The 26,746-nt window shown below is 41.0% G+C and overlaps 1 protein-coding gene across 12 annotated transcripts in view; it reads left to right on the plus strand.

The window, feature by feature from the left end:
- ptprsa (protein tyrosine phosphatase receptor type Sa) overlaps window positions 1–26,746 on the plus strand; it is a 234,709-nt gene that overhangs the window by 192,344 nt on the left and 15,619 nt on the right. For 6 of the 12 annotated variants that reach the window (XM_051377403.1, XM_051377406.1, XM_051377407.1 and 3 more), the window contains 7 exons: window positions 3,297–3,344; window positions 11,870–11,967; window positions 15,960–16,083; window positions 18,946–19,121; window positions 21,211–21,330; window positions 24,036–24,190; window positions 25,074–25,359. In XM_051377403.1, the coding sequence (XP_051233363.1) occupies window positions 3,297–3,344; window positions 11,870–11,967; window positions 15,960–16,083; window positions 18,946–19,121; window positions 21,211–21,330; window positions 24,036–24,190; window positions 25,074–25,359 (1,007 nt within the window). The remainder of the gene's footprint in view (window positions 1–3,296; window positions 3,345–11,869; window positions 11,968–15,959; window positions 16,084–18,945; window positions 19,122–21,210; window positions 21,331–24,035; window positions 24,191–25,073; window positions 25,360–26,746) is intronic. The other 6 variants (XM_051377408.1, XM_051377409.1, XM_051377413.1 and 3 more) reach the window with 1 other exon arrangement.

Genomic DNA, 26,746 nt, shown 5'->3' on the forward strand with positions numbered 1-26,746 from the left:
CAAATGAGCATACTCCCAGTGCACTTATCCATGGCCTCTCCAATCCAGCTGAGCATATGCCGCATCGGCAATGTGTGCTCAGTGACCCCCAGTGCTGGGGAACAAAAAATATGTTTTTGATTAGGCTTCCTATAAGCTAAGCTTGGCTAATGTGTTTTGGAGATTGTGTACATTGTGCATGTGTGCTTGTGCATTTGTGCTTTAAGGCCTGTGGGTCATGTGACAGACTCACAGTGACATCCCATAACTTCTTGGGGCGCAGAGTGGCTCGTTTTGTCATTATCTTCATTGGTGCCTGGGGTTTAATTGGCAAATGAGGCCAAAGTAATGAAGCAGCACGACTCAGTGGATATGTGCTGTCTGTCTCCAACCAAGCCCCCCCCCAACTATAAGTACTCACTCACTCACTTTTTTCAGTTTTGTCTCTGTCTTCCATTTTCTCTCTGTTTCTCATTTTACTCTTCTCAGTATTGCAGCTGAAAAGCTGGAAAACTATAACAGTCGGTGATCATCATGAGGATTACTGCCTGCAATATATATATATATATATTAGGGATGCACCGTTCCACATTTTTTCACTTCCGATCCAATCCTGATACCTGAATTTGGATATCTGCCGATACCGATACTATTCCGATACCAGAGCTTTGTTTGCTTTAATATTATTATTATCATTATTGTTGATTTTATATGAGGATGAAATAAACTCCTCTCAACAGGCAAGTATGATATGTACGTATGTATGCATGTATGTCCCAAAAGGCAACTTGAGGTAAGTATAAGGTCAGAAAAGGAAGTCAGAAAAACAGGAAATCCTGTTAACAGGAAAAATCCCATCCTGAAAACAAATATGCAACTGTAAGGGTTTCAAATTGATTGTCATGTCAATATTTATTAAATTCCCAAAATGTCAAACATTAGAAATATAAGAAAAGTGCAATAAGTGTAAACATTTTACACACACACACACACACACTAATCCCTTTAGCTTTCACGTTGTCTGCCTGGAGTTTATCTTGTTTTTGGAATGACTCCAGAAGTGATTCCTGACAGCTCCTATTGTCTTTCTGCCCGCTGGCTAAAAAAAATCCCTGTGCTCTTTCGTGTGGTGCTTTTTTAAATGTTTGATTGCGTTCGTAGTGTTGTACGACGCGAGGGTGCTTCCTTCTCTCTGAATTACGGCTTTGCTAGCTGGCTGCAAGCTGCGGAATGGATTTCCTGAGCGGAGGGATGTCTCATAACTCTGTGTCTCATTGAGCAGCGCCTCCGTTTAGGAAATCCATTCCACAGTATGCAGCCAGTTAGCAGACTGACCGGCAGGAATCACTTGTGGAGTCATTTCAGCAGACAATGTTAAAGCGCAGACATGGCTCATGGATCGGATGTCTCCTCAGGTTGGATCGGGAAATTCCGATCTGTGAATTACGCTGGTATCGGTCCCGATACCGATACTAGATCGGATCGTCCCTGATATATATATATATTTCTTTTCTCAAAACCCTATCTTCACATCATCAAGTTCACAGTAATATGAATTCACATTATTACTGTTGAGGCAACAATAAAAAAATAAAAAAGACAGTTGAACTTAGTTTCACTCTGGGTTTACTCTTCAACATATCTCTGATATATTTTCTATTTATGCCGTCTCCATCTGTGTCTCTCTTTATCTCCCCCTTCCAATAAAACATTGCATATGGCACCACACGCCCCCATAATTCTGTCAGAAGATGAGACAGTTGAGCATGTAAAAATTAAACATTTTCTTGCAGACAGCATCACACACTTGAAAAACCCACGGACACCAGCCAATTGCTCGCATGCATCAGCAACCTACTTGTTTCTCCAGATTACAGCAACGACTGCAACAACCGTGCCCTCCTCCTCACAAACAGTTCTAGCGGAACACACGGCACGCACACTTACACATAAACATAATCAGACATGTCTCCCTCCTACTGTGATGAATGACGTTTTGAGACAGTGGATCAGAGCACCCCCCGCTAGGTTTAATTAGTCATTGTCACAAATCAATTAGGGAGAGGGGGAAGTTTGATGTCTTCATCTCTCTGTGCTCGTTTGGCGCCACTGACCTGACGTCCTCTCACTAAGAAAGGAAAAACTCAGTTTTATTCTGCAGTTTAGCACTGTTATTAGGCTGACTAATCATGTGAGTATTAATAAAAAAAATAATACAGCATTAACTAGGATTGAGGACCTACTTGTCATTTATCTCAAAGAAGAAGTTTTACGTTTTTGGGACCAGACTTTTGGGGAAAAATCTTTTAAAATAAACAAAGTTCTTTTTTCCTTTTTGTACAAAAGTCAGGTTTCCTTCCCTTCCATTTTTCATTTCTTATACATGCTGTGAAACAAATCATCTGATTTTAATGGATCCAAGTTGCCATCTTTGGGTGATGTGATCCTTTCTTATCCCCGAGCAACCCCGTCGATCTGATTTCAGCTTTCATCCCTGGCAAAATGTATTTCCCTTCACTTGATGGGCAGGTTGGCAGGATCCCATCAAACTGCATCTCTTAGCCACATGTCCTGTTAATGTTGTCACAGATGGCTCCCTTTCTGCTTGAACAGTTGCGGAGACCTGAGTCTACCCGGACATAGCATCGTTGGCTGCAGCCTCAGAGGGCTTCTCCTCTGGAGCAGATAAGACTTTGAACCATCACCTCCCTCCTCAGAGCTATGACTACCATCAGCTCTGGCTCCACAGCTGTCAGCTAAAAATTTGGACACTTTTCCACACCTTTCACTCCCAATACCTCAGCACTAAGCTACAGACAAAGAAAACTTTCAGAGTTAGTTTTCAACAGGAAACATAAGCTGTTTTTTCCCCTTCTCTGTCTCTCTCATTCTTATCAGTGGGCCCTTCCAACTGGTGTTTAAGAAAACTGAGAGATAGCAAATAAATTTTTTTTATCCCCCATCTCTATGACCATTGGGCATGGCAGAAGAGTTTTCTCAGCTGGGGCCTCAGAGGCTGACGCCCACGGCTAACCAGTCTGCTCCTGAGGAGGAGTGTAGCTGATTTGATGTGATCCTTTTTGCCCTACCTTTTCATGTTTGTGTGGCAGTATGGCCTCAAATCTGTCATTCAGGCCATCATGAGAAGGGCCTGAGTTTACTGATAGTAAACTGTTTGTAAAGAAAATGTATTATTGACTTTGTGTTTTATTTCTTGGCCTTTTATCATTTTGCACATTTTTCTGTTTTCTTTAGCCTTTTCTTTTGCATTACTGCCTTTTTGAAACAGTTTCCCTTATGTTTGCTGTTCTTTACAGATTCTGGTCTAAGCAGTCCTCAGAGTGAAGCAGATTTTGACTATGAAAGTTAGTCTCTATGCTTTTAGCATTTGCGTACCAGCTTTCTTTATCTTTTTTCTAGCACCGCTTGCCTCCATTTACAAATACATAATTTGCATTTGTTTGTTTTTCCACATTTCAGCAAAATTTCAGCACTAATTAATTTGATGTTGGTTTCTATTGGTATACTAGGCTGTTTTTGTTTTTTTGTTTAATTGGATGTCAGTCACTATATTCACTTGGGCTGTTGGCTGTGCATTAATCCACCATGCATAAATAACCTGTGCGATCACTTCTGCTGATGTAGATGGTTGAGAGGTGTTTATTTTACAGGACTACAATCTCTGTTATCCCCCTCCCCTCCCCTCCCCCTCCCTTTCTCCTTCCTCCTCCTCCTTCACCACCACTGCTCCATTTCCATTCTGAAGTAACAGGGTCTTTTCTGTGCTCAGAGATAACGAGCAGAATTAATTAAAGCGGTGGCAAACAATGGCTCGACATTTGATCACCCCCTCTCCCTACTCACTGCAAAAGGATCATCCGAGAGAAAAAGCCAAGTTTCTGGTTTTCGTCTTCCCCTTCTCTCCCCCCCTTTTTTCTTTTCCTCCTACTGACAAACTTCTTCCCTTTTATACGAAAATATGCAACATCATAAATAGGCTTTTGGAGAGAGAGGGTTAGGCTTTTGCTTATCAAAAAGAATCATTATATTTCTCAGGCGCATCGACTGCGGATCGGCAGATTGGAAATGTGTAATTAGACGCTAGTTTGTTTTTCTGTGTTCATTGATCACATTGTTGATTGCAGTGGGAAAAAAATGGAAGAATGTGACAGGAAAAAGCTGTGGGTTTTGTTGAAGAGAAAGACGAGAGCTTTGGCGGGGAGGGGAATAATAACAATTTGTCCTTGAGTGACTTTGCTCGAGTGCGGGTCGTGGCAAAGTCTAGTTTTGAACGTAAATCTTTTCTTGGATAAACACAGCAATGGGCCATGCAGTGTGTAAATGACAAAATGAATAAGAGAACAAACTAGAAAATCCAAGCTTGATTGTGCCTGCCGGCCCAATGTAAACCAGTCACGCAACCCTAACCCAGCCGCGCTAATCGCTAGCTAAGTCAACCCAATCGCAGCTAAGGCAGCTTTGGTTAATGTGTTTAATTGTATTATGCTCCTGAAGGAGTGCAATGTAAATTAAGGAACAGCTCAAGTAGGGAAAATATTTAAGGTGTATTGTTCTTATTTTGAGTTAATATTAAAATCATTCAGCTTTAAATTGTTTGCTTGTTAGCCACCCTAATTATCTTTAGCTAGCCAGCTAGCCAGCTAGCGCTAGCTATTATTGTCTTGTCATTCTCTGTAGCTAGCGTGTGTGTGTGTGTGTGTGTGTGTGTGTGTGTGTGGAGCAGGCTTTAGTTGTCATGGCAATCAGGGGAGCCCACAGCGCGCGCGCGCCTCTCTCTGTCTCTAACTCTGAGAGAGACAGAAAACAATTAAAACGAATCCCTCAAAAGCATGGCCAGGAACGACCGAAAAAAACCGAAAACCGTGGGCGCGTCATCTTGTTGACTATAGCGGCCGAGTTTCAGTGGCTAAAGTTAAAAATGACCTGGGGAGATTGAGAGAAAGAGGTCAACGAGCGTTTTCAGGATTCCTCCTCAAAATTAACATGGGAGTAGATGGGGCCGGAGAGGGCGTTGCTGGCGCATCAGTGCGTTTCCCGCCAAAACTATTTGTCGAAAGCTCAGCAGTAGTATCACTGCGACCCCAACGAATTTACCTACGTTTCTATCTATAAATTATTTCTGTAGAGTGAAATTGGCCATGACAGCAGTTTACAAATTTATTTTTCGACAAATTTTCTCCCCCCACACTCTAGCGATGATGTCACGCACTCGGCGGTTTTTTCAGTTGGAGGTTCTCGCAAACACACCCATCATTTTGGACCGGTTTTGGCGATTTACCGGCAAACCGTTTGGCGAAATTCTTAGAAAGTCATAGCACTAATGTCCTCATCGAGCCGCACGTTTGATACCTTTTGTGTATGGCACAAAAGCCGGAGAAGAAGCGCCCAAAAGCGACGGAAGAATAATAATAAGTTTAACTAGAAAATTCCTAAAGCAATTTGATTGTGCCTTGCTCTGGCCCATATGTTAATACCATGTCTACGTCAACCGCTATTAACCGCTAACGCTAGCCGCGCAATCGCTAGCTAGTGCAACCGATAATGGTAGCTAAGTGCTAGCGGGTTAATGTGTTTAATTGTATTATGCCCTGAAGGAGTGCTAATGTAAATTAAGGAACAGCTCATAGTAGGGAAAATATTTAAGGTGTATTGAACTTATTTTGTGTTAATATTAAAACACTCAGCTTTAAATTGTTGCGTTAGCCACCTGCTAATTATCTTAGCTAGCCAGCTAGCCTAGATTATTAATGCCATGAATCCTCCCTATAGCATATTGATAACCTGCATCCCCTAGCTAGCGCTAGCATATTAATATCATGTCATGTTTAGCTAGCTAGCTAAAGCACACATATAACACATAAACCAAAGCTAGTGCAGCTACGCAATCCAGCTACGCTAATCGCTAGTACATGCTAATCGCTAGCAACCCAACGCTAGCAAGTGCTAGCTTGGTTAATGTGTTTAATGTATTATGCCCTGAAGGAGTGCAAAAATAAGGAACAGCCATAGTAGGGTAAAATATTTAAGGTGTATTGTTCTTATTTTGTGTAAATATTAAAATCATTCAGCTTTAAATTGTTTGCTTGTTAGCCACCGCTAATATCTTTAGCTAGCCAGCTAGCGCTAGCTTATTAATGCCATGTAATCCCCCTAAACATATTGATAACCTGTCATCCTCGTTAGCTAGCTAGCTAAAGCACACACAAAACACAAAACCAAAGCTAGGGCTTAGCTACGTGCGACGCTAGCTAACCGCTAATCGCTAGCTACGTGCTAATCGCAGCACATGCAATCGCTAGCTAAGTGCTAGCTTGGTTAATGTGTTAACGTATAGCCCTGAAGGAGTGCTAATGTAAATTAAGGAACAGCTCATAGTAGGTAAAATATTTAAGGTGTATTGTTCTTATTTTGTGTTAATATTAAAATCATTCAGCTTTAAATTGTTTGCTTGTTAGCCACCTGCTAATTATCTTTAGCAGCCAGCTAACGCTAGCTTATTAATGTCTTGTCATTCTCGTAGCTAGCTGTGTGTGTGTGTGTGTGTGTGAGCAGGCTTGGTTGTCATGGCAATCAGGGAGCCCAACACTGCGCACGCTCTCTCTCGTCTCTAACTCCTCAGAGACAGAAAACAATTAAAACGAATCCCCAAAAGGATGGCCAGGAACACCAAAGAAAACCGAAAGACCGTGGGCCCATCTTGTGACTATAGCCCTGCCGAGTTTCAGTGGCTAAAGTTAAAAATGTGACCTGGAGAGATTGAGAGAAGAGGTTCAACGAGCGCTTTCAAGATTTGCTCCTCTAAAATTAACATGGGAGTAGATGGGGCCATGAAGGGCGTTGCGGCGCATCAGTGCGTTTCCCGCCAAAACTATTTGTCTGACAGCTCAGCAGTAGTATCACTGCGACCCCAACGGATTTACCTACGTTTCTATCTATAAATTATTACTGTAGAGTGAAATTTGTGGCCATGACAGCAGTTTACAAATTAATTTTTCGACAAATTTTCCCTTCTCCCCACACTCTAGCGATGATGTCACGCACTCTGGCAGTTTTTCAGTTGGAGGTCTCGCAATACACACCCATTCATTTTTGGACCGGTTTTGGCGATTTATCGGCAAACCGTTTGGCGAAATTCTTAGAAAAGTCATAGCACACCATTCCCGGCCGAGCCGCACGTTTGATACCTTATTTGTGTATGTGCACAAAAGCTGCGGAGAAGAAGCGCCAAAAACGACGGAAGAATAATAATAATAAGTATGGGGAAGAGTAGTATTGTGCTTGCTTATGCAAGGCACAATAACTAGAAAATTCCTAAAGCAATTTTGATTGTGCCTTGCTCTGGCCCATATGTTAATACCATGTCTACGTGCTAACCGCTAATCGCTAGCTGTGCGCTAATCACTAGCTAAGTGCTAGCTTTGGTTAATGTGTTTAATTGTATTATGCTCCTGAAGGAGTGCTAATGTAAATTAAGGAACAGCTCATAGTAGGGTAAAATATTTAAGGTGTATTGAACTTATTTTGTGTTAATATTAAAATCATTCAGCTTTAAATTGTTTGTATGTTTGCCGCCTTCTAATTATCTTTAGCTAGCCAGCTAGCGCTAGATTATTAATGCCATGTAATCCTCCCTATAGCATATTGATAACCTGTCATCCTCCTTAGCTAGCGCTAGCATATTAATATCATGTCATTCTCTTTAGCTAGCTAGCTAGAGCTAGCACACATAAACACATAAACCAAAGCTAGCGCTTAGCTACATGCTAATCGCTAGCTAACCGCTAATCGCTAGCTACGTGCTAATCGCTAGCTACATGCTAATCGCTAGCTAAGCGCTAATCGCTAGCTAAGTGCTAGCTTTGGTTAATGTCTTTAATTGTATTATGCTCCTGAAGGAGTGCTAATGTAAATTAAGGAACAGCTCATAGTAGGGTAAAATATTTAAGGTGTATTGAACTTATTTTGTGTTAATATTAAAATCATTCAGCTTTAAATTGTTTGCTTGTTAGCCACCTGCTAATTATCTTTAGTTAGCCAGCTAGCGCTAGCTTATTAATGTCTTGTCATTCTCTGTAGCTAGCTGTGTGTGTGTGTGTGTGTGTGTGTGTGTGTGTGTAGCAGGCTTTGGTTGTCATGGCAATCAGGGGAGCCCACAGCAGCTGCGCGCGCTCTCTCTCTGTCTCTAACTCCTCAGAGAGACAGAAACATTTAAAATGAATCCCCTCAAAAGCATGGCCAGGAACGACCGAAATGAAAACCGAAAACACCGTGGGCGTCGTCATCTTGTTGACTATAGCACTGCCGAGTTTCAGTGGCTAAAGTTAAAAAATGTGACCTGGGGAGATTGAGAGAGAAGAGGTTCAACAAGCGTTTTTGAAGATTGCCCCTCTAAAATTAACATGGGAGTAGATGGGGCCGTGAGAGGGCGTTGCTGGCGCATCAGTGCGTTTCCCGCCAAAACTATTTGTCTGACAGCTTCAGCAGTGGTATCACTGCGACCCCAACGGATTTACCTACGTTTCTATCTATAAATTATTTCTGTAGAGTGAAATTTGTGGCCGTGACAGCAGTTTACAAATTTATTTTTCGACACATTTTTCTCTCTCCCCACACTCTAGCGATGATGTCACGCACTCTGGCAGTTTTTTCAGTTGGAGGTTCTCCAATACACACCCATTCATTTTTGGACCGGTTTTGGCGATTTATCGGCAAACCGTTTAGCGGAATTCTTAGAAAAGTCATAGCACTAATGTCCTCATCGAGCCGCACGTTTGATACCTTTTTGTGTATGTGCGACAAAAGCTGCGGGAGAAGAAGCGCGCCAAAAAGCGTACGGAAGAATAATAATAAGTTTAATAATAAGCACGAGGAAGAGTAGTATTGTGCTTGCTTATGCAAGGCACAATAATAATAAGCACGAGGAAGAGTAGTATTGTGCTTGCTTATGCAAGGCACAATAATCAGGCGCGATCGACTCATTTGTCTTGAGAACAAAACAAATGGCTGAGGTTGGAGTATAGTACACTGAGCGAGAGAAATAGACAAACAGCACAAGCAGACTGGTTTGGCTGTGGGGTTCATCTGTGTAAACATGACAACTTATAGCTTTAGGTATATTGGCAAAGGGCAAAGCTAGATAAAGGTAAAATAATGGATTTAAGCCTCTTGCAATTTAAGTATTGATGTTGTTTTTATACGTCTACATAATAAGTTTCCCTTAACATTCTGCCAAAGTTTGAGGGAATAAACAAACATTGTATGTATAACCTTCAGCCTATCCCAATGGCAGTGCATCATGATTTATTTGGATGTATATGTAAACATTTTGGCCTTTAGGCACTTATACACGTAATGTGGGCAGTAAACATAAACTGAAAAGAACTGATGGATTTTGAGTATGTCAGTAACTCACTCATACTCACAAATACACGCAGAGTGAGCTACACAGCCACACACACACGTACACACAAACATTCTTTGATCTCTCCTCTCTTGTTTTCTCAAGGAGAAGCGAGGGCCGCTCATTTGCATACGCATTTATTTATTTCGCTCATAGCTTCTGATACCTTTTCACGTTGAATTTGAAGCAAGTAAACTGACACGCAAAATTCAATTTTGCAATATTTCCTCTTTTTCTTGATACTCATCTCAATTAATTCCCACACGAGAAGTGATTAATAACTTCCTCTCATTCTCAAGTGGTGCCACCACAATCTGTAGGCTGTGTCAGCTCTTTGAGAAACTGAAGTATGACTAAATAAACACTGAGCTTTGTCTAAATAGACTAATATAATTAGATTTATCCTATTACCTTACAGGGTTTTAAAAAGATATTGAAAAGAAAAAGAAATTCAACATAGGCTTTAAAAATAAAATAAAAATATCAATTTAAGTAAACATCTTTTAAATGCTCTATTAAGAAGGGCATGGGTGTGTTTTGTTGCACAACTCTTGTCAAGTAGGCTGTTAATGCAGTGTGTCCATTCATTTTCCGGAGGATGTCACGGCATCCAGTGTCATCTCCTCATTTGCCCCATATATGCATTGTAATCTTTGTTAATCTTCATGTAATTGACACTGCTGCATTGTTCTCTCAGTGTAAAATAAATTGCCATTACTAATGAAGACTGTCAGCACAAAGAGTTGGGCTCCCTCTCTTAAGCGCAACAAAAGCAGCCAAAACATCTTTGACCCCCCCTTGACATTGGGGGGGATATTAGGCATTGTGAGAAAAGGAAAATGAAGGATGGTTAATGTGATTATGCCGATTTGCACGCCCAATTTAGCCTCTGTAACTTTTTTTGTGAAGACATTTCAACATTTTGTCGACTTTTGACCTTGTCACTCGGCAGGAAAAGAGAGCTCTTACTAAAAATATGAAAGCGTTAAGTATTGCCAGTCCGCATGCAGGGACAGAGCCACAATCTATGGCTGCTTCATATTCCATTACATGGCCTCAGCATTATGTTCATAAATGGATTAGTGACTGGAGTGCACAGCACTGCTGATAATATTGTGGCAGGGGCAACACAATATTCAGTGGATATTGGAGCAAACCAAAATAAATAAATACATTTTCACCCAATTTAAGAGCTGGGAATTCTTCGGGATAAATGGCAGAATGATTTTGGCGAGGAACGCGTTGGACCTGCAACTGACAATGCTTTTTTTGTGATTTGGAAAGTAAAGGGTGTTCATCTTAGAGCCAACGTTCACTGGGTTTATGAAACCAGCAGATGGAGGAAGGAGTAGAAACACCAGCTTGCTTGCTTTGTGCTGGCTGGAATGGAGCAGCTCACTGTGTCACTCAGCATCTTTCACACTCCTAAATCTCCTTATTCCACTCCCCACCTCCCCTCACATGAGCCCCCCCAGGTCAGGGCTCCTTCCTAGAATAAGTACCTTTTTTATAGAGGCAACAGTCAAAATTGTCACATGGTAAGAACACAGCCAGGGCATTATGATTAAATATACAGTGGAAGCAGGCCTGTGGAATATGTATGGTCTGATCCAGATCGAAAGATCTGTTTCATTGCTTCTCTCTCAACTTTCTTCTTGACTGAGGATGGTGCTGAAAGTAATAATTATATTTTGTATTTATGTACTAAATATATATATTGGCAATAACTAAGTCGACTTGCATTTGTTAGTAAAACTTCAAGTAAAACCATATTTAAAGACTTATTTCAAAAGACATTACAAAATGGTTTTCTCCTCTTTTTTGTTGATAGCAGCAATGCTGAAACTAAATATTACTTTTGATTATCTTCAATGAGGAGTACAAGGGATTTTTGTCAACATAAGCCCTTCATTGATGCAAAGAGTAAAAAGAGCTGTCGCGTTTCTTCTCTGTGATTTCACCATGAAAACCTTACATTTTTCATCTTGCATCATTTTTAACTCATTTCCCAAGCTATTAAAATTGACACCTCCAAATGTTTAAGACCTATATGATCTGTGTTTTTCTATGTCTGCCCTCAGCAACATTGCTCCCATTGGTCCGTCTGTCTGTCAGCTTCATGACCATTGCGGGAATTAATACAATTTGGTCTATATGCTACCTTTGGCAAATAATCAATCAGCCCTGCTCGACAAACCTTCAGTAGCTGTTTTTGAGCTCTGGCCTGGTCCAATCAAATGCCTATAACATCACCAATCAATATTTGCTGTGTGTGACATTCACCATGTTCTGCACAAGCTTCCTCACCACTAAAACCCAACTTCCATTGTTATGTAAGCAACATATTCTCACCCATAAATGGTGTCTTGTTTGTTTTTTAGGTTTTGAACGTGTGTCCTGTTGTACTAATGAGCTTTATTTCCTCTCTTCCCATATCTGGAATTTCTCTCTCAATATTTTGGCGAGCAGGTATGATGAATCATCCTCCCATCCCTATCTCAGAGTTGGCCGAACATACAGAACTACTCAAGGCCAATGACAATCTCAAGCTCTCCCAGGAATATGAGGTGAGTGGGCCAAAGGTTCAAAGGTCAAAGTTTCTTCTGAGTATTGATTTCTGTCTGATTGTGTTTTCATTGGAAGGGGACACAAGAGTCCCTTCTTTCCCCCAGGGAAATGGCTGTTTTTCTTCATTTAGGTTGTTTCCCCACACTTGCTGACAATGCTGTAGCTGGTGGTGCTTGAGCAGTTATGAAATATGCGTTGTTCTCAGCCACTTATTTTCTCAGATATATTGGCAGCCTCACCATGGCAAAGCAAGACAATAGTCATTTGCAATTATATAAAATTTCCCTTGGCAGGTTGTTGCAACTCCTAAACTCCCAAATGCAATTTCCTCAAATTCTTGGCTAAATGAAAGAATCATTTTACTGTAATGCATCCAGTCCTATATCAGGAAACGGGTTTTAAAAAAAGACGTTGTATATTTCTGCTACAAAATGAAATATTGTGACATCCAAAATGTACCCACTTACTTACAGAATTGGGTAACTGCATTCAACCGAGGAAACACTATAGATTAGTGTAAAGTGGGGACTTGAGAAAATTAAATCTGTTGAATCAGTGTTTTTGATTTAATCAAAATTGAGCACCAGAAATTACAAATTGAAGGCTATAACTATCATAGAGATATAAACATTTACTTATATGTGTATGATATGTGTATGTTGCTGTTTGTAACTGCACCATTCAAAGGTTGAAATATAGGCAGTGGGTGGGGTCTCTGCCAATACAGACATCGCCAAACACTTCTAGTGGATCATAAGTTATGATTAAGAGAGATTATTCTTTTTTTTCAGTAGTAGTAGAGTAGCATTGGTAGGAGTAGCAGTAGGTGCAACAGTGGTGGTAGTCGTAGTAAAGAAGTAATAGCAGTACTAGTAGGAGGGTTAACATTGGTAGTAGTAGTGAAAGTACTGGTAGTGACATGAGTTGCCGCAGCAGAAGTACAAGCACAATATCGATCAATTGTAGTAGTCGCAGTATAATGGTAGTAACAGTAGTGGTACTGGTTGTAGTATTACTAATACTAGAAATACTACTATTCTAAGTATTAATACTATTTGTAGTAGTAAGAGAAGGAGTAGTAGCAGCAGAAATATCCGAAGAAGAAAGTAGCAGTGGTAGCAGTATTAGCAGTAGCTGCAGTAGTGGTAGGAGCAATATAAGCAATGAAATATCATTATGGTAAGAACAAAAGAAGAAAAATAAAAAATAAAACACAAAAAAAATTCATCTTTTTTGAATCTATACATGTGTTTTTTAGGAACATTTTTCATAGCATCATCATCTGCATCATAGGCTCATTAAAGGTCCAGTGTGTATGATTTAGTTGCATCAAGTGGTGAAGTTGTAGATTGCAAATAACTGAACACCGCTCGAATCTGTATTTGCCGACCTGGGAAAGAGAATGGGCTGTGAGAGACTATGGTAGCAGCAAAATAAGGCAAAAGGTCATATCTACAGTTAGTGTTTGGTTTGTATGTTCTGGGCTACTGTAGAGACATGGTGGAAGAACACAACTATTCTTTTATTCAGGTGATTCTACAATAATGAAAACATAGCTATAAATATTATATTCAATTTCTGCCAATAGATTCTCCTAAATGTTACACACTGGACCTTTAAGGGGATAAATAAGTGTTTAAAATTCTTCACACACACCAATGAACTTGGAGTAAAGATGTTCTTTTGACTAAAATGGTGTAGGCAGAACTCCATTAATGTGTTTTTTGGGGGAAAGCACACCGGCAGTCAGACTTTAACATAGTACGTGTGTGTGGGTGTGTGTGTGTGTGTGTGTGTGTGTGTGTGTGTGTGTGTGTGTGTGTGTGTGTGTGTGTGTGTGTGTGTGTGTGTGTGTGTGTGTGTGTGTGTGTGTGTGTGTGTGTGTGTGTGTGTGTGTGTGTGTAACTGAGCTGTCTGAGCTCTGAGACCGTGGCGGTTATAAATGACACCAGAGTTGATTAGAAATCAAGAGTGCTGAATCAGCTCTCGTTTGCATACAAGCAATATCCCCTCCTCGCCATCCCTAAATCACTGTGCCTGTCGCCTCGCTGCACGCCAGGCTAACGTAGGAAGCAGGTACACCAGCATAGATTGCTGTCATCATGCCTGCCAGTGAATGTTGGTGGATAATGACTTCTCATAGCGATCCAGTATTTCTTTGGTATCTATTATTCATAAATCCACATCCAGGCTGTGTACCAAATGGACAAGCGTGTTCCATTTGTTGGGAAGAGAGACGTGATACCAAAGTTGACGCTTTGCTACAACTACAACTTCTAATTACTTGGCTTTGAGAGAGCATTAAACCGCCCGCTCGTCTCTTCTCCCGCTCCCCCGTTTTTCACTCTCTCTCTCTCTCTGTCCCCCTGCCCCTTCACACAACCACCCCCCAGGAAAAATAAATGACCAAATTAAATAGAGAAGTGTAATTTTAATTTTGTTATTTTCTTGATGAATGGCTGCTCGTCCGGGCGCCCTGGCTTGCCAAGCGCAGCTCTACGGGGCTTTGACTGATTGGTTTTTAGCCAGGCGGGATGTGAGGGAGGAGGAAAAAGTGGAGGGGAGAGAGGAGAAAGGAGAGAGATGAGGTGGGGAGGCTTGGTTAATGATGAAGATTCAGTGAGGGAGAGAGTGAGCAGGGCATCTCAGCTGGAGAGCAGAGATGAAGTGGCGATGATCTGACATACAAGCAGCAATGGAAAGGCAGCTGCAGTTTTTACCTGACGATACTGAAGCCATAGTTTGTTATCTTATCTACTATCAAGCAGTTAGCAGCCATGTCCTGCAAAGACTACCTTCTTGACAGAAGCTGTCATTCAAACATGTTATCATCGATCATGCGGAGGAGAAGGATGAGGAGGAGGAGGATGAGGAGGAGGAGGAAGAAATTTCTACAGTCGTTGTCACAGAATTTGATACATTATTATTCAGTCAGTCAAATCACTTCTGGAAATAGTTATTTCACCAAATGAAATACTGGACTTTTGCCATACACACTTCCTAGATGTAATTTATGAAGAAAAAAAATTGGAGTGGACTACACAAATGTGGGTTTCAATTTTTGAAGTGAGTGATGTTTCAGGGAATGTGACCCCAATCTTTTATATATACATACACACACACGTACACACACACATAGTCAGCCTTAAGGTAATCTAGAAAGAAAGGGAAAATAGCAGGAGGGTGACTGCAAGAGAGGGAGTGTAAACATCAGAGAGGAAAAGGGAGATGGAGAGCGAGATAATGAGACAAAAAAAATGGACAGAAAAGTGGAAGACTTTGAAGATGGAGACATGCAGATAAGGAAAACAGGGACAAAGAAAGAGGGCTAGAGATGAGAGGGCAGGAAAAAAGGAAAAAAACAGCGATGGAAAGAGGCTAAAACAGAAGGAGGCTCTGATTGCTGGAATGATTGCATGGAAATTGTTAGATCAGGTTTCCAGTCGAACTACATTCAACTTCAGCCCCCCACCCTACATGCTGAAGCCCTAACTGCAAATATCCTTCAAGCCTCCCTCCCCATACCCACAGAGCGCCAGACGCCTGTAAGCGAGCAGCGAATCGTAATGGAATACTTAATTATCCTGACAAGGGAATAGAATATTTATCTGGAATTGTTGTATTTTAAAGAGGTGGATGAATTTGTCTTTCACCCAAGAGTCGGGCCTCGCTCCACACCCTCCCCGCAAGGGAGCGAGCCGCCTTCTTCGTTATTTGTCACTATATACCCACTACAATAATGATCTTGATAAAGTACTGTGTGCAACTTCTGTGAGTATTTAAAGCAGGCAGCAAGCAGATTTTCATGATACCATGTTCTTTTTCCTTTGGAGAAATCACCCTGTCAATCCCTCTCCCCCCACTTGTCCCTCTCCCCCAACTTGTCCCTCTCTTCTTTCTATAATAACATTGAAGGCCTTATTGTTATTGCTCAGCTTTTCTGATTTCTTATTTGTATGTCCATGTTCTGCCTGTCTCTGCCCCACGTCAGTCTATTGATCCAGGCCAGCAGTTCACCTGGGAACACTCCAACCTGGAGGTGAACAAGCCCAAAAATCGTTATGCCAACGTCATCGCCTATGACCACTCCCGCGTCATCCTGGCTCCCATCGAGGGTAAGGCTCACCCATCCTCACACTCTGCACCCACACGACCTCAGTGATGAGCTGAGCTTATTGCAGATCATTCAGGAAATCCTCATAATTACAGAGTCAATTTAAGTAATTATAATAATTTGTACTGGCTAGACATCCACTAGAGCAGATGGGACTAGACAGTGAAGACTAAACTAGAACAGTGTATGAATGCTGAAATAGAATTAATTAAATACAATAAAGGTGATAAAATACAGTTTTTTACTGTACTGTATGGACTACACTTGGCATGATTACAGTAGAATCTGTACTTTATCAAAAAACAATAGAGAAAGAGAAATAAAAGAAATAATAAATACTCCAGACTGGGCTGGATAACACAAGCATTGCCTTGAGTCAACACAGTAGCATGACGCAAAACAGAATAAGACATGAGAGAAATAAAATGAAATAATGTATTGTGTTGTTCAGTTCATATTCCGTTCAGCAGCCACCAGTGAATTTGTAGATCAAAACAAAATTTTGTTGGAGGCTAAACGGAGGACATGTTTAAGCTCAACTTGGTCTTGAGCAGCAAAGCAGTATATAGAATCGTATTATTTTGGGGGGTTAGTCGAGGGCTTGTTTTGGCTCATCTTTGGGCCCAGCACTCAGTCAGACTGATCCAGGAATTTACCCAGTGTTTTCACCGTCCCATTTGTCTCATCAGATATGCCCCGCTCTCATGACTTCCCTCTAACTGCCCACAGACACAGTACTGAGAATCTCTGAGCCAGAAAAAGTCTTCCTCTGACTCCTAAATCTCAAGGGACATTGTCAGAGGTAGTCACCCTTCACCGCTGACATTGTTCTGGCGTTGCATCACCAGAAGAGCTCCCAGACTCCTCACAGTAGTGCCAAACTCTCTACTCCACAGTAATCTCCTTTTGTGTGAGATAACTGCTCCAACTAGATTTCGACATCTCGCAATAGTCAGGCCAATTTGAGGGTGCGACAACATGCATAACAAAATTATCCCAGGGAAAAAATGCCTCGTCCATAAATACATAAATTAATCAAGTCTGAAATTTCTATTTTACACTGCAGTGATTTTGCCATTAGTTGCAGCAGTAGAACAATTCATGCACACCGCCATTCTCTGTTCACTTAGCTATGACTAAAGCCAAGGCACCACAGTCACACAGATTCTGCGACGTGGTATCCGTTTTAATGACATTTTCCTTTCTTTCATTTCTTCATTCTTTTTTCTTTCTTCTCTTTTCTTCTTTGTTCTCCCTCCATCTCTCTCTCTCACCCTCCTTCTCTTTCTCTATCTCATTCATCCTCTCCACCCTGGTTGTTGTCCTCACTGCGTCTCCTCTCTTAAATTAGCCCAGTCGAGTGTTTCATTGTTTGACGCTTGAGTGAGGAGACGTCAGTCAAAGAGACGTGACTCTCCAACACAGATGCCGCCACACTGGAGTCTCTTTGCAACTGACAGGATTTTAGAAGTTGGTGCAATGAAGAAGGGTGATGTTCGGTCTTATCACAATCAAATGCTCGGTGTTCGACATACTCTAATCACGGATTATCTTGTTTACATTTATGACATTTTAGCTTTAATCTCTTTTTAAAACAGCTCAAACTTACTGAGCCTGTAGTGATTCTGCACCAAGCTCGAGGACACCTTGACTTTTAAGATGCAGGACAGTCCACACCACCACAAAACCCTGAATCCTTCATATCTGAGCTTGATGACAGTTTTCTATTGCATATGATGAGACTAGAGGCATGTTTCATAATTGCATAACTTTGTACACTTGGTATCATGAGCAATCCTGGTGAAGGCTTGCAGTGAACTTCATATTTTAGCTTTGAAGTGTTTGTTTACTACTGCAGTGTCTGCAGTAGTAACAACACTTCAAAGTATTATGTGACATCCTTTAATGTGTCATTAAAGGATGTCACATAGTACTTTGATAGTTACATGCAGTCAGTCGAAGCAGGATTTTGCGAAAGAGTTTACAAGTGCTATGTACACATCATGGTTGCATTAAAATGTTGCCATTGCACATTTGTCTACCCAGCAATGTGGAGGGGTGCCTTACAGCTAGATTTAGTGGGACCGGTGTGCAACAGAGCATGGTGGCAAGCTGAGAGGGATGGTAGCTGGATCTACCTCCCAGCAGTGGTGGCTGAGTGGCTGATTTACTCCTCACTATCCTCTATCTTCAAGCACACTCCATCCGTGGTGGTAGTAAATCAAATGTAGGTTGCTACACAATATCTACAGGAACCAAGGCAGAACCACAGATGGAGAAAAAGAAAATGATAAAAGAGCAGAACAGAAAGTTGTGGCAGTAAGGCAGTTGCTGCATTTGAATCCATTCAAATGGAACAACAACTGAGGTTTCCTTCAGCTCTACAGTAGCAGAGAGGGAGCAGGGCTTTGAGATTGTTTCAACATCTCATTCCATCTTGTATTATGTCTTAAAATATTGTTGTCAAAACAAGCACTAAGATCTATTGGGCAAGAATAATATATAAAATATTTTAACTCCCAGAAGCTGAAATAAGTCACCACTTAAGACACTGCCACTTACATTTTCACCAATCTCAGCCAATTTTCACTTTCAACAATAAGAGGTGTGAGAACTTGTTACATAAGTAATTTACTTGTTTCCAGTCTAGAATCTTTACACCTTCATTGATTGGGAAACAGGGTCAGTGCGTGTGAAAACTGTGAATTATTGAGGCAGATGGCACAATACAAAAGGGTCCAAATAATGAGAATAGAATAATGAAAAAGTCGGATGGATTAAAAATTTTAATGGATTCCAGAGGAAAAGACAGAAGTATAATGTTCCAACTCTTGATATTTTCCTTCCTGTTATCTGTATCTAGGTATCACTGGTAGTGACTATATCAATGCCAACTACATTGATGGCTACAGGAAGCAGAATGCCTACATCGCCACGCAGGGTCCATTACCAGAGACGTTTGGGGACTTCTGGAGGATGGTGTGGGAACAGAGAGCAGCCACTGTGGTCATGATGACCAGGCTGGAGGAGAAATCACGGGTAAGTCTGCTCAACCAATTTTTGGACTGATGCTGTTTTTACCACTTTTTAAATATTGTTTTTTAAATGAACCTCAAAATCAAATCATTGGTTCACAAGCTCAAGTACAGGAACTAGCTGCTGAAAATGGCACAGCTTTACAGTTATTCCCCAGTTGCACACCTGAACTTCATTGGTCGATAATCAGATTTCATTTTCTTGAGATGGATTGCCTTCAGAGAAGTGCAGGGGAGGGTGATAAAACAGTGTTAACTCAAACACAATCTACATGTGCACATCTGATAAGTTAGGCTGCGCATCCACTGGGACTGTCTTCACAGACTTGGCTCTGTTTTCTTTCCTTATTTGCTGTGGAAACGACAAGCTGTTGCATGTTCCCTACAGTGCTGAGAGCTTAGCAAGTTTTAGTGCTCAGAGTGCACAGTGCGGGAAGTTAAAGGTACATTTTAAGCGGAGTGCCATGGAGTTTCTGCAGTACTCGTGACCAATGCCTCCCACAACCATCTGTTGATAGTGGAAGTTAGAGGAACAGTTCATGGAGAGTACAGTAGCTTAGCTCCAGAAGGTAGGAATGAGATGGCAGGGAGTGATCACATTACTCCACTTTTGTATGTTTTTTTTGTTTTCTTCTATACATTTATGTCAATGCTATGTGGTCACAATGTGTGCTGGAAGTTCATTCTTCGGAAGGCGCTCAGCCTGGTGTCCTTGAGGTCAAAATGAACATTTTCCATAGTTACAGTCCAACTTTTTTGAGTTGTGCCTTTTTTCAACGTAAACTAAGTCTAGCAAAGAACAGAGCAGGTTTCAGAGTAAGAAGGCAACAGCAGCACTTAAAATCAAAAAGATTAAAAGCAGAAAATGCATTGAAAAATTGGCAGCTGTTTTCTGTGATCATAGTGAATCAGCAGAAAGCACGTTGAGTCTGTTAAGGAAGTCTCTTAAGTGTTTGACAGTTGGATACTGATTGTGTTTGCCCATAGTGACAGCTAGTCGTTACATAAACAAAGTGCCAGGCGTATGACCCATTTTTCTAAATTATGAGCTGAGAATGCAGGTGTGCATAATAAAAAAGAAATCAAATAAAGCCAAATGGTGTGAGTGCACCTTTAGGATGGATCTATAAAGTTTGTATTCTTTGCTATTAAGGAGTGGACTTGTCTAAATGTCAAAAAGCCAACTGTGATGTTTCATCCTGTCAGCTCAAACCTGTGTCAACATCAGGCTCACTCACCCTAGGTGTCTCCACTCATTTTCCCTCCCTCTATCCCTTTTCAATTGTTTACCTATCCTCCATACTGACATGCGCGGTCCACTCCTGTCAAACGTGATCAAGATTAGCGGGCGGTAGAACTTGGGTGTCAGCTTGAGCAGGAAATGGGAGAGAAAGCTGGAGAGCAGCACATCTCCCTCAATTGCTGTCACATCTCATCTGATGTCCACTGGCGCGTCACACCCCATATTGAATGAATCTTTATTAAGTGGGCTGACAGGGGAGAGAAGCAGGTGTTGTTTTTTCAGAAATACTGTAGAGCTGCTGAACAAAAAACTGCTAAAAATTCATACAGGAAAAAAAAAAAACTCTGCCTAGAAGAAACGGAGATATTTTATGTGAGGACTGAAATGATAACACTTTATCAGGTTTTATTTTGGCAGATACGGGTGGATAGGTAAAGTGATTATGTTCCCTACATTTCAAATAAGCTGATGCTTTGCATTGGTATTGAACATTTCTGTTATAAGATTTAGTGAAGGATGCAAGCAGAATTTGTGTAAGGTTGGTGAAGTTAAGCTGTAAAAGTGGAGTTGCTGTGACGGTCTGGTCACATCTGTTCAGTCTGCATAGTGTTGTTTCTCAGATTTGAAATACAGAGAAACTACCCTGGTGTTTCTGTCAACACCGCCTGGTGTTTGAATCCACAGGAGGGATTGCTTTAGGAGTGGTGCGCGTGAGCAAACATGATATGAATTTTTCTTCACTCTGCCATTTTTGTGCATGATCTTGTTCATTAGTGGAGACACCATTTAATAGACTGTGACATACATATTGCAACTGATATCTCATTATGTTTGTCTCTCTCACTTCCAGATTAAGTGTGACCAGTACTGGCCAAGTCGAGGTACAGAAACCTATGGTATGACCCAAGTGACCCTGTTGGACACCATAGAACTGGCCACTTTCTGTGTCCGCACTTTTTCCTTGCACAAGGTATGAGGATTTATATCTCTCTACAACACACAAAAAACACACATATGTACATGACTGCTGTCTACGTCTTCTTTTCTCAAACAAAAGTATGTTTATTATCAAGTTGGATAACAATGAATAACACCATCATTATTCAATGTCTGTCCAGTAAACAGAAGTCCAATTCATGGAACATACCTTGTTAAAATACAGACGCAAAGTTTACATAAGCGACAAAAAGGATGGCATAAACCTTGTGTTTTTTGTCCATTCAATGTAAAAGTATGTACAAAGAAGCCTTCGTCCTAATTGTCCTTCCAGTCCTCCCCTTTTACCTTGTTCAGCTCTCTCTCTCCTCAGAAGATCATCTGTTTATGTGCATCTGCCAAATTGGAGCACTTAGGTAAAGTGAGCAGAAGAGAAACTCAATATACATAATTGGCAGACTGCTCTCATGCTCCTGTGCGTGCGCACACACACACACACACACAGATACAGAGTCTCCACACAAATGAAAACATTCTTAAGAAGCATACACAAACATAGTGAAGGTCGCACAGAAACACAAACACATAAAACCCAAATAAATTTATTTGCATACCATGACACATATGCATAGGTATGAGGACACTCACATGTAGACACAGTCTCACACACATGGTCATGCAAACAGTAAAATAACTGTAAGGAGACATTTAGCAGAGACCCTGCGATTGGAAGGACAGGATAGATTTTCAGAATTTTCCTCTTAGCCATATAGCACCACGTTTCAGTCACAGTTGTCTTTGGAGCTGGAATGTCAGTGGAACAATGAGCACCAGAACAAACCAATGATGGTAAAGATAGCAAGATATCAGCAGCCACAGAGCTTTAAAGCTTACTGGTTGACATTCAGGGGCCATTTACATTCTGCCGCTCTCAGCCTCCATCAAACCCACCGATATGATTATTTTTCTATCTATCCTTCCCTTCCTCCTTATAACCGCAGCCATTGCTGTGATTTCTCACTGAGCTGTTTTCACGTTATATCTCTGAGAAAAAATATTTTGTTGGATTTGTGTGAAGTATAACGTAGCAGAAGCCGGCAGTAGACACACAGTGGATCTACAAAGCAGTCACCGTGGTAGCTATCCATATGTATGTGTGTCCTGCAGTGAGGCAGAATTGTGTCTACTGATAAATCCTTAACAAAAACATGAAATTTAAAGAAAACCAGCTGCCAAGCACCAAACACCAAATACATCCATGCAGCCTGACTCAACTGCAGAAACAGGGAATGTCCAAAAAAAAAAAGGAAAATAAGATTTAGGTCAGTTTGCTTTTAATTACTGCACTCATTTATTCATTTATTCAGCAAGGAAAAAATCCCCTCTGTTAGGGAAGCAGAAACACTGCATTGAAATGCAAACAGCACCTCCATTAGATGATCTTCTGAGAGGAGAGGAGGACAGAAAGATGCAAGGGAGATTTTTTTCTCTCTCTCTCTCTCTCTCTCTCTCTCTCTCTCTCTCTCTCTCTCTCTCTCTCTCTCTCTCTCTCTCTCTCTCTCTCTCTCTCTCTTCTTATCCTTCTCAAAAATCCTCCTCTGGATCCCAGCTTGTATCTTTGATGCGTTGAGAGTTGAGTTGAGTGAGGCGGGAGCTGACAGACGGCTGTGTAATGTGGGTGTTTGTTGCATGTATCTGTAGATGTTCTGAGCTGCGGCAACGTGAGAGCATGAAGATATAAACCTGCACTTTTCAGTATAGAAATTATCATACTTATTATAGTATATTAGCCATCTGATCAGCTCTACATGTGTAAAGGTGTTTCTCAAAGGATAATTACACCCTGTTAAGCGATACTGCACCAAAGAAATCTATCTATCTTAAAGATCTAGTGCGTAAAATGTAGGAGCCTCTATTGGCAAAAACAGAATATAATATTCGTAACTATGTTTTATTGGTGTATAATCACCTGAATATAAGAACTTTTATGTTTTTGTTACCTTAGAATTATCCTTTTTTAATCTACAGACGTTGCGGGTCACCTTCCATGGAGTTCACCATGCTTAACCACCATGTTTCTACATTAGCCCAGTTTTTTGTGCATTTCACTGTAGTTTCTCTTTCCACTTGGAAGGACAGGTTGAAGCGATGGAGTTGTGATCTACAACTACATGGCCAGTTGCCACTAAATCCTACGAACTGGACCTTTAAGTAATAGGGTAGTCTTTAGTGTAATATGAATAACCCATACATGATATTTAATCAAAATGTTGCTACATATTTTTTTATTTCCATCCCAACACACAACTCTGTCAAGCTTGTTAGTAGGCATGTGCATCAGTTGCACAAACCCATACAGGGGAGGTTAACTTCCCCTAAAGAGAACTTTGAATAGGCCTGAAATTTGAGCTGAGTCAGATTAATGGTTTAAAAATGAGGGGGCAGATGAAAGGCATCCAAAAATGACGCGGGTTGAAAGGAAGTGGTTACACCTGGAACGCTGATTAAAACCCTCATCATGCCTCTGAAATGCCAAGAACAGTGCACGATGTCTACTCTGGCAATGTTCCATGAAATTGTATTTATATAACCCAAAATCACAAATCACAGTTTGCCCCTGGGGGTTAAGCAAAAGCAGCATACTCTCCATATGTGCTTATATTTCTTAAGACACAAATAAACCTGTTGGTCAGTCACTCCAAACACCATATCCAACCCACCTTACTCTTCCTATTCCAGAATGGCTCTAGTGAGAAGCGGGAGGTTCGTCAGTTCCAGTTCACAGCGTGGCCTGACCACGGCGTACCAGAGTACCCGACCCCATTCCTGGCCTTCCTCCGTAGGGTGAAGACCTGCAATCCGCCTGACGCTGGACCTATCATTGCTCACTGCAGGTCAGTACCAACGCTTTGTTGTTAGTTAAAATACTCTTTATTTGCTCCAAGATCCAAAGTGCCTTTTTTAAAAACTTTTTATGCAACAGGAATGTGTGTGCCCTAGTGGGGCAGTTGTATGTGCCCCCTGTGGTTAGCTGGATGTCCATGTGTATGTCCATGAGCAAATAGAATGGCAGAGCTCCTGTGCAGCTGTCATTATAGATTATATAACACACATTATACAAACACATGGTCTCTTTCTTACCAGCCCTCCATCTTTTTTTTCTCCATTGGTCACATCATCTTTCTTTTTAAGGCATCCCTTTTTTTCCTGTGCTTTTATTCTCTCCACCACTGTCTCTTTTTTTGCCTCTCTGTGAAAAGCCTCACAGTAATCCCTTCCCATCTTTCCTGCTTCTGCCTTTTTGCTCCTTAGTCCTTCCTCCTTTTACAAGTAACATTTTTCAAATGGCTTATTCAAATTGAAACCTTCCTTTTTGTCAAGATAAGAAGACTTCAGTGAGTCCAAAGCACTACACAATGAAACAAAATTTTGACAGCTTGCTTCGCTCAGTCTCCATCACTGTCTTCTTGTTGTTCTGTCTGTCATTTTTAGTTGTTTCTGTATTCCCTCTCTAGCTATCACTATATCTCTTTGTTTTTCTCACCTACTAAATTATTTAAAGTGTGATGCCAACACAAATCGACAAGCATTACTGGACACACACAACCACCTCATTTTAATATTTACCACAAATTATAGTTCAATTCCTACAACACAAATGAGACAAGCACTTAGAATTAAGAAAATGAATATTCAAATCCACAGCACCCTGAGAAGATAAGACCCTAGAAAAACAAACGTCTGCAACTACTTTTCCTCTTTCTTCTCATTCCTTAGTGCGGGTGTCGGTCGGACAGGTTGCTTCATCGTCATCGACGCCATGCTTGAGCGTATCAAGCACGAGAAAACGGTTGACATTTATGGCCACGTGACGCTGATGCGCTCACAGAGGAACTACATGGTGCAGACAGAAGACCAGTACAGCTTCATTCATGATGCACTGCTGGAAGCGGTGGCCTGCGGCAACACTGAAGTGGCTGCCCGGAGCCTCTATTCCTACATCCAGAAGCTGGCACAGGTGGAGAGCGGCGAACATGTCACTGGCATGGAGCTAGAGTTCAAGGTACATGCAATTTCCTTCATTACCTTTCTTAAGTACACTGTTGTAACTAAAATTACAGGGTTTTACACAGTTTAGAGACATTCTTCTTTTCACTAATAACCCATGACTGTGTCTGACAAAGTGTTTCAGATTATCTTAAACTACTATTGGGGTCTCATATGTAAATTACAAGACAGACTGCCAGTAGTTTACAGTACAAGCACCAAATAAAACTTTTGAATTTTTTGCTCTTTATCATTATTAGCAGTGTGCTTCATTAGAAAAAAAAATGCTTTTCGATTTGAACAAAACATATAGTTGTTCTTGACCAGCAGTTGTCTTTCTGGCAAGAAAATGTGAAACAAAATGAAGAGACTGGGGAAGACATAAAATTGATGATTACTGTAGCGGATTGGGGAAACTGGGAGAGTACTCGAGTGAAGATGCAGTTTACAGCAAATCCTTACAGTATATCTCTCACGAACTGAGGTAGGTGTTAGACAAGAGGCAGCTTCGATGTTTCTTTCAGCTTGTTGCTCAGATATACAGAATGAAAACAAAATGAACAAAGAGTAAAACATAGTAAAGAGTTAAGATTTTGAAATAAAGACCTCTAGAAGATGTTATACCTTTCAGCCCCAGGTAAGTACAATATAGATTAAAGCAGCCTTATTTACATTGCACATATTTGTCATTTTATACTGTACCTGCCGTCCAAGTAATAGGATCTCATAGCAAATCTCCTTTATATTCTTGAGCCTCACTTCAATAATTTAATCACTTACAGATACACAGTATTTAAATTGTACGTTGCAAAGGTAGAAAATGAAAATACTGAAGCCCCTCACTGTTTGGCCACAATGTTCATTTTGGAGGATTTGGAATAATATGCTTAAGCAAAGAAATTGGGTTTTAATCTAGCAGACACAAGACAAAGGATTCTGCCTGAAAGCAGCATGGATTTGAGTTAAGGTTCAAGAAAGAAAGAGTGTATGCTTTCTTAGAGAAATTCATGACAAAGCAATAGGTGAGGATAGACGGTCAGGCACAGGGTTTACATAGATCTCCATTAAAGATCTTAACAATCATCAACTTATAAACTCACCTCAGCTTCCAGTCAGTATCTGCTGACCTTGAATTGCACACACGCTCATTCTCAAATCATCTATCATCTTCCCATCGCCATTCACCAACACAGCCCCCCTGCCAAGGAACAATAATAGTGCTGGTGTGTTTCGACCTTTTTTTTTACTCACTGGCGCACAACGTTTATGGAATCTCCATCGCCATCTGTAACAGGGATAATGCTGAGCTGGCGTCAGGAGTCAAACAGGGATTAATCACGTCCACACTACAGTCAGGATAGAGAAGAGAGGTGTGTGTGAAGGAGGGGTGGGGGAGCTAAGTA

The sequence above is a fragment of the Dicentrarchus labrax genome, unplaced genomic scaffold (genome assembly GCF_905237075.1).
Source record: "Dicentrarchus labrax unplaced genomic scaffold, dlabrax2021, whole genome shotgun sequence".
Taxonomy (NCBI): Eukaryota; Metazoa; Chordata; class Actinopteri; family Moronidae; genus Dicentrarchus; species Dicentrarchus labrax.